The sequence below is a fragment of the Callithrix jacchus genome, chromosome 16 (genome assembly GCF_049354715.1).
Source record: "Callithrix jacchus isolate 240 chromosome 16, calJac240_pri, whole genome shotgun sequence".
Lineage (NCBI taxonomy): Eukaryota > Metazoa > Chordata > Mammalia > Primates > Cebidae > Callithrix > Callithrix jacchus.
The window spans coordinates 54,570,775-54,585,039 of NC_133517.1; the positions used below are offsets into that span (position 1 = coordinate 54,570,775).

Consider the following 14,265-nt stretch of genomic DNA (forward strand, 5'->3'; position numbering starts at 1 on the left):
ACAAGGGTATAAAACTGGAAAGAGTAACAGGAGAAACCTTGGAAAATTCACAAATACATGAAACCAAGGAATCAATGACAAAATTAAAGGAGACATTTAAACATTTCTTAAGACAAATAAAAATGGGAACACAACAGACGGAATACAGCAAAAGCGGTTCTAAGAGGGAAGTTTATAGAAATTGCTTACGTCAAAAAAGAAGAAAGATCTCAAATAAATAACCAGTTTTGCACCTTAAGGAACTAAAAAAACAAAACAAAGCTCAAAATTGACAAAAAAAGGAAACAATAAAGATCAGAAGCCGAAATAAATAAAATAGAGACCGTAAAAACCACAGAGAAGACCCATGTGGCCAGGCATAGTGGCTCACTCCTGTAATCCCAGCATTCTGGGTGGCTCACACAGGCAGATCCCTTGAGCCCAGGAGTTTGAGATCAGTCTGGGCAACACGGTGAAACTCTGCCTCTACAAAAAATACAAAAATTATCCGGGCATGGTGGCATGCACCTGTAGTCCCAGCGATTCAGGAGGCTGAGGCAGGATTGCTGGAGCCCAGGAGGTTAAGGTTGCAGTGAGCTGTGATCATGCCACTGCGCTCCAGTCTGGGCGACAGAGGGAGGCCCTGTCTAAAGAACCAAACACCCAATGAAATCAAGAGTTGGTTTTTAAAATATATAAACAAATTGAGAAATCTTTAGCCAGACTAACTATAAACAAAAATCAGAGATGAAAAAGGAGGCATTACACCTGACAGAACAGAAACAAAAAGAATCATAAGAGACTACCACGGACGATTATCCATGAACAAATCTGATAACCTAGAAAAAATGGATAAATTCCTGGAAATGCAGCCAACCAAGATTAAGTTATGAAGAAGCAGAAAATCCAAACAGATTAATAATGAGTGAGGAGACTGAGTCACTAATAAAGTCTCCCATCAAAAATAAAAGCCCAGACCGGGCATGGTGGCTCAAGCCTGTAATCCTAGCACTTTGGGAGGCCGAGGCGGGTGGATCACAAGGTCAGGAGATCGAGACCATCCTGGTCAACATGGTGAAACCCCGTCTCTACTAAAAAAATACAAAAAATTAGCTGGGCATGGTGGCGTGTGCCTGTAATCCCAGCTACTCAGGAGGCTGAGGCAGGAGAATTGCCTGAACGCAGGAGGCGGAGGTTGCGGTGAGCCGAGATCGCACCATTGCACTCCAGCCTCGGTAACAAGCACGAAACTCCGTCTCAAAATAAATAAATAAAATCCCAAGACCCAGTGGCTTCCCTGCTGAATTCTACCAAAGATTTAAAGAAGATACAGTATCGATTATTTTCAAACGCTTCCCAAAAATGGAATAGGAGAGAATACTTCCAAACTCATTCTATGAGGCCAGCACTGTTCCAGTACCAAGCTAGACCAAACAACAAAAGCTACAGGCCCACATTCTTGATGAATACAGAGGCAGAAATTCTCAGCCAGGTATTAGCAAACCAAATTCAACAGCACATTGAAAAGATCATTCACCAAGATCGAGTGGTGTCCCTCCCAGGGAAGCGAGGGAGTCTCGACGTTCACAAATCTATAAGCGTGATGCATCTCATCAGCAGAATCAAGGACAAAAACCCCATCATTATCTCAACAGAGGTAGAAAAGGCACTTGACAAAATCCAACATCCCTTTATCATAAAACTCTCAACAAATTTTTTTTTTTTGAGATGGAGTTTCGCTCTTGTCGCCCAGGCTGGAGTGCAATGGTGTGATCTCGGCTCACTGCAACCTCCGCCTCCTGGGTTCAGGCAATTCTCCCACCTCAGCCTCCTGAGTAGCTGGGATTACAAGCACGCACCACCATGCCCAGCTAATTTTTTGTATTTTTAGTAGAGATGGGGTTTCACCATGTTGACCAGAATGGTCTCGATCTCTTGACCTCCTACTCCACCCGCCTCGGCCTCCCAAAGAACTCTCAACAAACTAAGGGTAGAAGGAATGAACCTCAACTTCACCAAGGCCACATAGGACAAATCTATAGTTAATATTATCTTGGGGGAGGGGGGGGTTTTCTGTAAAAAAAAAAAAAAAAAAAAAAAAAAAAAAAATATATATATATATATATATATATATATATATATATATATATATATAATGTCAAATGGGGAAAAGGAAAGTTGAGATTTTTCTCTAAGATCTGGTACAAGACAAGGGTGGCAACTGTCACCATTTGTATTTAACATAGTACGGGACATCCTAGCCAGAGGAATTAGGCAAGAGAAAGAATAAAAAGGCATCCAAAGTAGAAAGGAAGAAGTGGAATTATCATTGTTTCCAGTCAACATGATCTTAGATACAAAAAATCTTAAAGACTCAAATAAAAAACTGTTAGAACTAAAAAGCAAATTCAGCAAAGTTGTAGACTACAAAATCAACGTACATAGCTGGGTATGGTGGCATTTGCCTGTAGTCCCAGCTGCTTGGGAGGCTGAGGCAGGAGGATCACTTTAGTCCAGGAGTCTAAGGCTGCCATGACTCCAACCTGGGTGATAGAGTGAGACCCTATCTCTAAAAAACAGAACAAAATGAAATGAAACCAATATCCAAAAATTGGTAGCATTTCTATACACTAACAGATAACTACCTAAAAAAGAAATTTAAAAATTCCATTTACAATAGCTATAAAAAATAAAATACTTAGGAATACATTTAACCAAAAAGATGAAAGATCTGTACATTGAAAACTGGAACACTCATGAAAGAAACTGAAGAAGACACAGGATGGAAAGCTAACCCCTGTTTACAGACTGGAAGAGCTGATGTTGCTAACATCTCTATACTACATAAAGTGATCTACAGATTCAACGCAATCCCTATCAAAATACCGATGACATTCTTCACAGAAATAGAAAACAGAAGAAGTAGAAATAGAAAATGACCAATGACATTCTTATGTAAAATACCAGTGACATTCTCCATGGAAATAGAAAATAGAAAAAAAAAAAATCCTAAAATTCATATAGAACCACAAAAGACCTCAAATGGCCAAAGCAGCCTTCAACAAAACAGAACAAAACAAACAAACAATAGGCTGGAAGCATCATACTACCTGAGTTCAAAATACACTGCAAAGCCACAGTAATTGAAACAGCATGGTATTGGCATAAAGACCAAGGAACATAGACACAGGCACATAGACCAAGGAACAGAACAGGGAACCCAGGTAGGCACAAGGTGCTAATCTTGATTTATGGGGGTCCTGGTACTCCAAGCTTGTCTCAGGACCCTGGCACACTCAATTCCCACTGTCTGAAGGCACTTTCTTTTTCCCTGCACCCCTCTTTAGTGCGTTACTGCTTTTTCTCCTTTGGTTGAGGTCAGAGCCTTTGTTGGGAGAAGGTGGTCCGCTGGTGTCTTCTCTCCCATTGTACACAGGGTCCCTGGTGTCAGGGGGTCTTTGCCCAGCTTGCCTACCCTGCTCCACCCTCTCCTGGGTCCTCACTTCTGTCTTCCTGGAACTGCCTGGAGCAGGAGGGGTTCTGGGGCTGCAAACCATGTAGAAAGAGGAGGCTGAGGTGAGTTGACAGAGGCCAGGGTCCTTAGATGACCTCTGAGCTTTGCCTGTTTTCCAGGAATCTGCACTCCCTTCCTGACAGACTTTTATCTCCTCTTGTGTGTGGCCAGCAGCCTCTCCCAGGCCCACAGGAAGAGCTTTCTCTTGTAAACACCAAGGTGTGGAGGGAGGGGGCCTTTTAACTCACATCTATGAACTATGGGCTGGGTGGAAACTCGACACCCACTGTGTCCCCAGCCCCCTCGCCTGTGCTGCCGTCAGGGGCCTGGCACCTTCAGCAGAATCTGGGTGCCTCTGAAGCCCCCGTCCCATCCTGGCCCTCTGGATGGGTACCAGTGGGACCTTTGCCTTTCCTCTGCTGCCACGGCTCCAGGTCCCAGGAAGTGGGGCGGCCAGTGGAGGAGGTGCAAAGGCCAGTTCTGGGGAAAAAGCAATCAGAAGGCTGCCAGAGCACACCTTCCACTGGTCTGTGCTTGCTCTGCCTGTCTGCGTGTCTCCTCCCCATGCCCATGCCATCCACAGCATGTGCACACACCAAATGCAAACACAGCACATGCATGCACACATACTTCATGCACACAGAAACTACATGCATGTGCTCACACCACATGCACACACACCACATGCAAACACCACGTACATGCACATACATCACTCAGAGCATGCACACACTAAACCCACAGTATGAACACACATCACAGCCATGCATACAACATGCATGCATTCATGTATCCTGTACCCACAGCATGCACACACTCCACATGCACTCACACGATGACACACAGCACACACACTCCACATGCATTCACAAGACCACAGCACACACACACTCCACATGCACTGACACGACCACACACAGGACACACACACACTCCACATGCACTCACACAACCACACACAGTACACACACACACTCCACATGCACTCACACGACCACACACAGTACACACACACACTCCACATGCACTCACAACCACACACAGCACACACACACACTCCACATGCACTCACACGACCAGACACAGCACACACACACTCCACATGCACCCACAACCACACACACACACACACTCCATATGCACTCACACGACCACACACAGCACACATACACTTCACATGCACTCACATGACACACAGCACACACACTCCACATGCACCCACACGAGCACACACAGCACACACACACTCCACATGCACCCACATGAGCACACACAGCACACACACACTCCACATGCACCCACACAACCACACACAGCACACACACACATTCCACATGCACCCACACGACCACACTGCACACACACACTCCACATGCACACACATGAGCACAGACAGCACACACACACTCCACATGCACCCACATGAGCACAGACAGCACACACACTCCACATGCACTTGCACGACTACACACAGCACACACACACTCCACATGCACCCACACGAGCACACACACACTTCAAATGCACCCAGACGAGCACACACACACACTCCACATGCACCCACACGACCACACTGCACACACACACACTCCACATGCACACACATGAGCACACACAGCACACACACTCCACATGCACCCACATGAGCACAGACAGCACACACACTCCACATGCACTTGCACGACTACACACAGCACACACACACTCCACATGCACCCACACGAGCACACACACACTTCAAATGCACCCAGACGAGCACACACACACACACTCCACATGCACCCACACGACCACACTGCACACACACACACTCCACATGCACCCACACGAGCACACACAGCACACACACTCCACATGCACTCAGATGAGCACACACACACTTCACATGCACCCAGACGAGTGCACACAGCACACACACACTTCACATGCACCCAGACGAACACACACAGCACACACACTCCACATGCACCCAGACGAACACACACAGCACACACACTCCACATGCACCCAGACGAACACACACAGCACACACACACTTCACATGCACCCAGACGAGCACACACAGCACACACACACACTCCACATGCACCCACATGGCACACGCAGCACACACACACTCCACATGCACTCACACGACCACACACAGCACACACACACATGCTCCACATGCACTATTGCAGAACCCCATACCTGTAGATGGAACTGCCAGTTAGTTGCTGCTGGTCTGAGAGGTCCTGGTGGCCCTGGCTCCCTGGTGTCCGTCTGTACATAGGGTGAGTGCCCCGGCATAGGGGAGTGCCCCAGCATAGGGGAGTATCCTGGCATAAGGGGAGTGCGGTGGCATAGGGGGAGTGTCCTGGCATGGGGGAGTGCCGTGGCATAGGGGTGTGTCATGGCATGGGGGAGTGCCCTGGCATAGAGGGAGTGCCCTGACATGGGGGAGTGCCCTGGCATAGGGGGAGTGCTGTGGCATGGGGGGTGCCCCGGCATAGGGGAGTACCCTGGCATAGAGGAGTGTCTTGGCATAGGGGGAGTGCTCTGGCATAGGGGAGTGCCGTGGCAGGGGGGAGTGCCGTGGCATAGGGGGAGTGCCGTGGCATAGGGGGAGTGCCCTGGCATAGGGGGAGTGCCGTGGCATGGGGGGGTGCCCTGGCATAGGGCATGGGGGAGTGCCATGGCATAGGGAAAGTGCCCCGGCATAGGGGAGTGCCTCAGCATAAAGGGGTGCCGTGGCATGGGGGGGTGCCATGGCATAAGGGGGTGCCCTGGCTGGATCAGGCCCCTGAAGGTTGCTCCCCACAGAGGTGGTTCGGGCAGGCACCACCTTCAGAAATGTGAGAAATCCAGTACTTGGCCTGTGGGGTTGGGTTTTGGAAACTGTCTGTTTTGGTTTTCTTGTCTTTCTTTTTTTCCCCTGAGACAGAGGCTTGCTCTGTCGTGGTGCGATCTTACTTACTGCAACCTCCGCCTCCCAGATTCAAGCGATTCTCCTGCCTTGGCCTCCAGAGTAGCTGAGATTACAGACATGCGCCACCATACCTGGCTAATTTTTTTTTTTTTTTTTTTTTTAGTAGAGATGGGATTTCACTATGTTGGCCAGGCTGGTCTCAAACTCCTGACCTAGTGATCCACCTACCCCCGCCTCCCAAAGTGCTGTTTTGGTTTTCTTAAAAGGATCAGGGCTGGACATGGAAACTCCAGCATAGGTGGTCCCCTAGGACCCAGCTGCTCTTCCTTAGAACCACCAGGAGACCCTGGAGAGAACCAGAAACAGGAGGGCCGGGCCTTCTCCTGCATCCCAGGGGATGACAGCAGGGGCTCCTTGTCCTTGGGAGGCTCCTGGGCCTGGGTGCCCACAACCCTGAGGCCCCAGCCCCAGCCTTCTCGCTCCTCGGACTCCTCATGGGCAGGGCAGGGCAGGGCCTGGGAGTGAAGGCTGGGCCCAGAGGAGTTTGGGTCACAACCCAGCCTGGGACTAGGCACTCCCTACCGCCAAGGCCCCCACCCTGGGAGCTGTGCCCCCTCACAGCCCCAACCCAGGCTCTGTGCCCGCCTCCCAGCCACTGCCTGGGGTGTGGGAGACAGCCACCCTTGCTCTGGTGGCTTCGTCCGTCCTCTGACCTGCCGTGGTTGGCTGGGATATGTGTCTGGCTGAGGACAGTTAATCTGGATGCGCAGTGGTCAGTGGTCACACGCCATCAGCCCGAGGGCAGGGCTCGGTTTCCCCAAGGACCTACAGACCCCGCCTCTGGTAATCCCTTGGAGCTTCTGGGGTCACATTCAGGGGGTTGGAAGGGCAAGGGGCCATAAGGAGGGAAGAGAGGGAGCTCTTCTCCCTGGGAAGGTGCTGTGGGGGAAATGCTCTTGTCACCTGTGTCCTGCAGGGAAGAGTGGCTCCTGTGGGCTGGGGGAGTTTCTAGACCCAGAGTGTGGGCCACAGGGCAGAGGCTTGGAGGGGAAGAAAGTGTGAAGGAGGATGAGGAAGGGAACCAGGCTAGAGACCCCTCCTGGGCCGCGTACCTGCCTCTGTCGAGGGGGCTCCTAGCACTGCAGCCACCACCTGGGGAGACCTGGATAGATGCCTGGCCTGTGGAGGTGCTGGGTGGGGCTCCTGCGAGGGACTGCAGAGAGCATGCGTAGAGGAAGATGATGCTTCTTGGTGGGAGGAGTTGGGCCACCTCCCAGACTGGGTCCTGGCAGGGGGCCATGCACTTACCTTTCCTTTCCCTCCCCAAGAAGTAGCCATTCGGGATTGTCTGGCTGAAGGAAAAGCTGGATGTAGCCACAGGTGAAGACCCTTGCACTCCCCACCCCACTGCTTCCACTGCCCCCACTCCCCCCCCCCGCCCCCCCCACCCTTCCACCTGAAAGACATTCACAGAGCAGGAAGCTCGCTGCTGGAAAGTGTTTATTTTCTGTTGTCCTCGCCTGCGGTGCCGGGTGCCGTTGCCAGGAGCTGGGCTGGAGGGGCTGGACGCCGGGCTCTCCTAGAGGCCTCTGTCCAGCCAGGTCTTGTGGGCTCTGGATCTTGGGTGATTGGCGCGCTTGTTGGCAGGTGGCAGGGCACTGGGCAGGTGGGTGGCAGGAGCGGCTGGGGTCAGCACAGTGGCCTGGACTGCCTGCCCCTCCCCAGCCTGCGCTGGGCAGCAGAGCGGGATGAACTCCAGCACAGCCCGTGTTTGCTGAGCACTCTGGGGTCTGAGGCTGTGGACACCGTGGGCACCCGGTGTGTGTGCGAGTGTGCGTGCACGCAAGAGAGAGCTAGTGTGAGGCCAACACAACTGTGCGTGCCGGGTGGAATTCACTACCGTGGCAAGGCCCCTGTCAAGCTCCTGGAGGAGCCCGTGGTGCCTGAGTTACAGGACAGTCCTCACAGCAGCGCCAAGAGGAGGGGCCCCAAGCTGAGCAGGAGACCCCCGGCCAGCGCCCCGAGGCTGCGCCTGGCTCTGGCTGCCCCGTTGCAAAGGTCCCTGTTGCAGCAGGCCAGGTTCTTCACCTCCGAAGTCAGAAGGTTCCCCACACCCCCGGGGATCTGGGGCAGACTCTCCGGCCGGAGCGACTGTAGGGTCTTTGAGGCGTCCTCGCAGGAGGGAGCACAGCTCTTGATTCCCATGGTAATCTTCTTCTCTGTGGGCCAGAGAGAAGGTGCCTGGCCTGGCAGCCCCGGTCCCGCTGCCCTCCCGTCCGGCCTCTCCTCCACCCTCTCCACCCGGGCTTGGCCCTTGGTTCTCGGCTGCCGGCCCTATCAGAGGCCCACCCACCCAGCCCCAAGTCCCTGCTCGGGGGGGGACCCCCTCGGTACGCCTGGTGACACCGAGGCGGGCGGGGTGACGCATACCGGCCTCTGCCACAGCCCCTCTCCTTCCAGGAGGCCGGGGAGCCCTGGGGCACAGCCCCCGAAGCGGTCCCCAAAGGGCTCTTCCCAGATCCGCGCGCCCCGGGCCTGCCAGCACTCACCACCGCCATCATTCACAGTGAAGACCAAGTCGCTAGCAAAGCAGACCCCAACGCACTGGCTGGTCTGGCACTGGCTGGTTCCCTGGACGTTAGCGCAGTTGTAGCACTGCAGGCTCAGGGCTGGGGGTGCAGACACAGGCTGGGTCCAGACCCGGACCGGCCGGGCAGCCCCCTCCAGGCCCCTCCTCAGGGGCTGTGGCCTCTCCCTGCCACCCGGATCCCGGAGGACTGGCCCCTCACGACCTCACGAGCCGGAGTCCGTCCCCAAGGCAGCCCCAGCTCCCAGGACTGCTCCCGTCCCGCCGCACTCACCCCGCCTGGAGCACAGCAGGGACGCCAGCAGGAAGAGACAGGCCGCTTTCATGGCTCCGGGCGGCTCCCGCAGCGCGGCCCAGCTCCCAGCGCGCTCCTCCAGCCCGCAGCTCCCACCCCGTGGCCTCTGACTGGCTGCAGCCTGGCCCCAGTGCACCCGACTCTGGAGCCTGTTCCCCAGTGGGCCCAAGCATTTGTACTGAACCTCCCTCGCTTCCCCCACCCGGGGAATGCAAAGCGGGCCCTTCGGCCTCCGCCCTTTCTGAGTTTCCGGGGTCAGTCCGGCCCTGTCCAGGAAGGGTGTGTCCTCTGGGAGCCTTCGAGGAAGCAGAGTGGCAGGGCACAGTGCCAGAGGGGCACGGGGCTGAGGAGTGCCCGTGGGGCGCGGGGCTGAGGGGCGCCAGGGGCGCAGGGCTGAGGAGTGCCCGAGGGGCGCAGGGCTGAGGGGCGCCAGAGGGGCGCGGGCCTGAGGGATGCCAAAGCGGCGCAGGGCTGAGGAGTGCCCGTGGGGCACAGGGCTGAGTGCCAGAGGAGGGCAGGGCCTGGCTGTCTTCCTGGCAGTGACAGTTTGGGGCCCAGTTCGCGGTGGTGTGGTCAGGGGTCCCGCCCAGGTCTTCCCTCCCTGCCCTGCCGATCCAACCTCCTTCTTCCCAACACACAGGCAAACAAGCGGGGGCTTGTGCGAATCCGAGCGGCTCTCACCAGTCTAGACGCGCCCTTCCCACTCTCCAGCCCCACCCCCGTCCCGCAGGTCGGCCTCTTCTGGGTGTTTGCCACTGTCTGCCAGAGGCCAGCCTGCCCTGTGGCGGGTCCTGGCAGCTCTGCAGTGAGGAGCACCGCTGCCTGGCTTTATGGATGTGGCCTCGAGGCCCCTCCGAGGCAAAAACACCAGTCAGAGAACCCTTCCAAGGCGCTGCCGGGCACATCGGGTGAGGGAGCCGCAGGGGTCCCTTTCTGCTCCGCTCCTGGCCCCCACCTCTGTCTCCTGAGTTAGATGGTCCCAACTCCAGAGGTCTCTCTGGGGCCGTGTGGCCTCTGCCTGCCTGTGGGCTTCTCTTCCTGTTCTGAAAGTGTAAATGTTGGATGGAGTCTGGTGCGGTGACCGGAGGAGAGATACCGGCCTGGGAGAAAGAATTCCCAGGGCTCAGAGGCAGAGCCTCCAGGTGCTGGACGGGACAGGGGGGAAGCGAGGGGGGGGGGGTGCGGGGCGGGGGGAGGGAGGGGCGGTGGAGACAGAGACAGAGACAGAGAGAAGAGGAGAGAGACAGAGATGCGAGGGAGTGCCAGTGAGTTAGAGCCTTTCCCGGGAGAGGTGGATCGCTGTAGGGAACTTCACTGGGTGGCTTGAGAGTAAACTGAGCCAGCCGAAGAGAAAGGCGGGAGCCGGCACGGGTGGCCTTACTTCGGGCTCAGAATCAGGCAGCAGAAGGGAGCCAAAGCGCAGGAGCCCCTCAGAATGGAGGCACTTATCACAGTGCCCCTGCCCCACCGCCATCTTGCTCTTCCCTTTCTCAGTCTGTCTCTGTTCCCGTCTCCCATTCTCTCTGTCTCTCAGTCTGTCTCTCCAACCCCAGTGTCTACCTCTCGCTGTGTCTCTCTTTGTTTCTGGCTTCTTGTCTGTCTCTCCCTCTCCCCTCTCCATCTGTGCCTCTGTCTCCTGTCTCAGTCTCTGTTAATTGGGTCTGTCCTGGGGTCTTCTTCCGCTGACTCCCTCCAGGAGGAGGTTTCACAGTGACTCAGTGGCCAGTTATCAATGTGTGAATTCACGTTTTATGGCGAAGCCTTCATAACCCCCAATCACGCAACTAATATTCCACACATGCAGGCAATTCATAGACAGGGGTGCCCCCACGATGCGGGTATAGAAAGGGGTGCCCCCGCAATGCGGGTATAGACAGGGGTGCCCCCGCGATGCGGGTATAGACAGGGGTGCCCCCGCGATGCGGGTATAGAAAGGGGTGCCCCCGCGATGCGGGTGTAGACAGGGGTGCCCCCGCGATGTGGGTATAGACAGGGGTGCCCCCGCGATGCGGGTATAGACAGGGGTGCCCCCGCGATGCAGGTATAGAAAGGGGTGCCCCCGCGATGCAGGTAGCCGGTCCCAGATTTCTTGAGACGTCAGGTCAGCTGGCAGTGGGGTTGCCGTTTCTCTTGGGCAGACCTTTTGCAAGGCTGAAAGAGTTCCGGGGCAGACTGGCCCCTTGGGATGTCCCGAGTCTGGTCACTGCCTCAGCCCAGGCACTCACTGTCTGTGGGTTTCTCTGAGGTTTCCATGGCGCCAGCGGCAGCGGTTCTCACCACCTGGGTCCACAGTTTGCTTATCGCTTTGAGGGAGGGAAAGGACATCACTATGTGTTTAATGCTTTCTTTCTTTCGAGATGGAGTCTCGCTCTTGTCGCCCACGCTGGGGTGCAGTGACCTGATCTCAGCTCCACCTTCAGTGATTCTCCTGCCTCATCCTCCTGAGTAGCTGGGATTACAGGCATCTGCCACCACGTCCATTGGATTTTTGTATTTTTAGAAGAGATGGGGTATCACTATGTCGGCCAGGCTGGTCTTGGACTCCTGATATCACGTGATCCACCCATCTTGGCCTCCCAAAGTGTTGGGATTACAGATGTGAGCCACTGGCCCGGCCAGCTTAATGCTTTTTGATATGAGTGACTCCATTCCGAGACATCAGGCTCACAACTATTATGGTAGGTCTCTCTCCCTGGCGCCTTCCCATCTCTCCATCTGTCTGTCTGCTTCTCCTCGCATGCTCTGTCCACCCTCTGTGCTCCCCACCTGCCCCTGCCTCTGCCTCCTCTCCTCACATCCTGTGCAGCCCACGGCTCTGGTCTGTGCTGGGGGTGGCCTGCGAAGGGAGAAGGACAGAGGGTGCTGGGATGTACGGATGCTGCCCCTCCCCAGGGATCGTCCCCTTCTCTCATGCATTCCCTCGTCACCTAGCAGGAACTCCTTCAATTTCCACCAACCACCACCAGCTTTCAGAGTCCTCCTTCTGGAAGCCTTGGAGGGTGGTGCCTCAGACGTTCCAAATCAGCCTGTGCAGGCCTCAGGCTCCCAGGCATCCCAGGCAGCCTTGGGGCCCCGAGAGGCAGACGCCTGCTGAGCACACAGCCAGGCCCCCAGCCAGACCCTGTGCTCCCAGATGGCTCTTTTTCCCAGGCCAGAGGAAGCGCCCTGGGACGAGTATCCCAACTGCCCCCTTCCCCAAATATGGCGCTTGCAACACCTGTTCTCACATCCTAGAAATTATAAACTGAGAAATGGCAGAGCTGCTGTTAGAACCCAGGTCCCCTGGCCCAGGACCTGTCTCTGCCCAGTTCCAGCAGACACGAGAGAGCTGCATCCCAGGCCACAGGCTTGTGCCTCAGCCACGGTGAGTGGGGGCAGTCAGGTGCGGACTGGAGCCCTCCCAGCGGCCTGTGTCCAGGGGCCCCTCACCCTCTGCACAGCCCACTGCATCCCCGTGGTCTTGCTGTTGAAGTGTGTTGTATGCACAGCTGCGAGGCAGTGCAGAGGGGGATGGCAGCGCACAGGCTCAGGCGTGCGTGAAGAACCAGAGGACGCCTGGACTTGAATGCCAAGGGGATAGTGTCCTAAGGCAGAGCCAAGATGAAGGGCACACTCAAGATGAGGGCCACGGATAAGACTGGATCCAGGGTGAGAACAGCCACATCACCTCTAGAGGAGGAGGATCGAATCCAGCCCCATCAGCCAGGACCGTAGAGTGAAGACCTGCAGGCAGAGGAGAGACACTGAACAGAGGGGCCAGAGAGCAGAGCAGAGACACTGAACAGAGGGGCCCGAGAGCAGAGGAGAGACACCGAACAGAGGGGCCCTGAGAGCAGAGGAGAGACACCGAACAGAGGTGTCTGAGAGCAGAGGAGAGACACCGAACAGAGGGGCCCAAGAGCAGAGGAGAGACACCGAACAGAGGGGCCCTGAGAGCAGAGGAGAGACACCGAACAGAGGTGTCTGAGAGCAGAGGAGAGACACCGAACAGAGGGGCCCAAGAGCAGAGGAGAGACACCGAACAGAGGGGCCCGAGAGCAGAGGAGAGACACCGAACAGAGGAGTTGGAGAGCAGAGGAGAGACACCGAACAGAGGAGTCGGAGAGCAGAGGAGAGACACCGAACAGAGGGGCCCAAGAGCAGAGGAGAGACACCGAACAGAGGGGCCCAAGAGCAGAGGAGAGACACCGAACAGAGTAGTCCGAGAGCAGAGGAGAGACACCGAACAGAGGGGTCGGAGAGCAGAGGAGAGACACCGAACAGAGGAGTCCGAGAGCAGAGGAGAGACACCGAACAGAGGGGCCCTGAGAGCAGAGGAGAGACACCGAACAGAGGGGCCCGAGAGCAGAGGAGAGACACCGAACAGAGGGGCCCGAGAGCAGAGGTGCCCAGGGGAGGCCTCGGACAAGGCTGGCAGCACTGCCCAGCAGAGATGGAGGCCAGACCAAAGCCAAGCCTAAGCCAGGAAGGGTGAGCGCACGGAGAGGCTGCACCGGCTCTCTGGGTCCTGGGGCTCTGCGACAGACCCCTGGGGTGATTTGGGCCACCCCTGGGGTCAAGCCTCTTGGTCCAAGGGTCTAGGTGTCTCACTAAGTCACACTGCCCTGGTGTGTGTTACCGCATCTAACTTGGGATGGGCCAGAAACGTTGGGGTTCACTTTTGTGTGTGTGCCTTTTGTAATTTATTGTTCTTGTAGTAAAATATACAGAGCATAAAAGTTGCCATTTTTAAGCTTTAAGTTCAGGGAGGTTAAGAGCGTGTGTGTCTAATTTCACTCACGTGATGTTGCCAGGGTTTTTATGGTACGGGGTGCCAGGCTTCCCGTGGTACGGCGGTGCCAGGGTTTCCATGATAGGGCGGTGCCAGAGTTCCCATGGTAGGGTGGTGCCAGGGTTCCCATGGTATGGCGGTGCCAGGGTTCCCATGGCAGGGCAGTGCCAGGCTTCCCATGGCATGGCGGTGCCAGGCTTCCCATGGTACG

General features: G+C 55.6%; 1 protein-coding gene and 1 long non-coding RNA gene across 2 annotated transcripts; both read right to left on the reverse strand.

Annotated features, from left to right (window-relative positions):
- Positions 1 to 3,119: 3,119 nt before the first annotated feature.
- Positions 3,120 to 7,845, reverse strand: LOC128929891 (uncharacterized). Its single transcript, XR_008477135.2, has 2 exons — positions 7,710 to 7,845; positions 3,120 to 7,614 (listed from the first exon to the last, which is right to left on the reverse strand). It is a non-coding gene; the product is annotated as an uncharacterized LOC128929891 (long non-coding RNA).
- A 39-nt stretch (positions 7,846 to 7,884) lies between these two features.
- On the reverse strand, positions 7,885 to 10,757 carry LOC103788602 (uncharacterized). The gene is made up of 4 exons (XM_035276796.2): positions 10,665 to 10,757; positions 9,263 to 9,968; positions 8,951 to 9,070; positions 7,885 to 8,620 (listed from the first exon to the last, which is right to left on the reverse strand). Exons 1-4 carry the CDS (start codon positions 10,755 to 10,757, stop codon positions 8,364 to 8,366), a joined length of 1,176 nt encoding a protein of 391 aa, XP_035132687.1. The 3' UTR covers positions 7,885 to 8,363.
- Between the last annotated feature and the right edge of the window lie 3,508 nt (positions 10,758 to 14,265).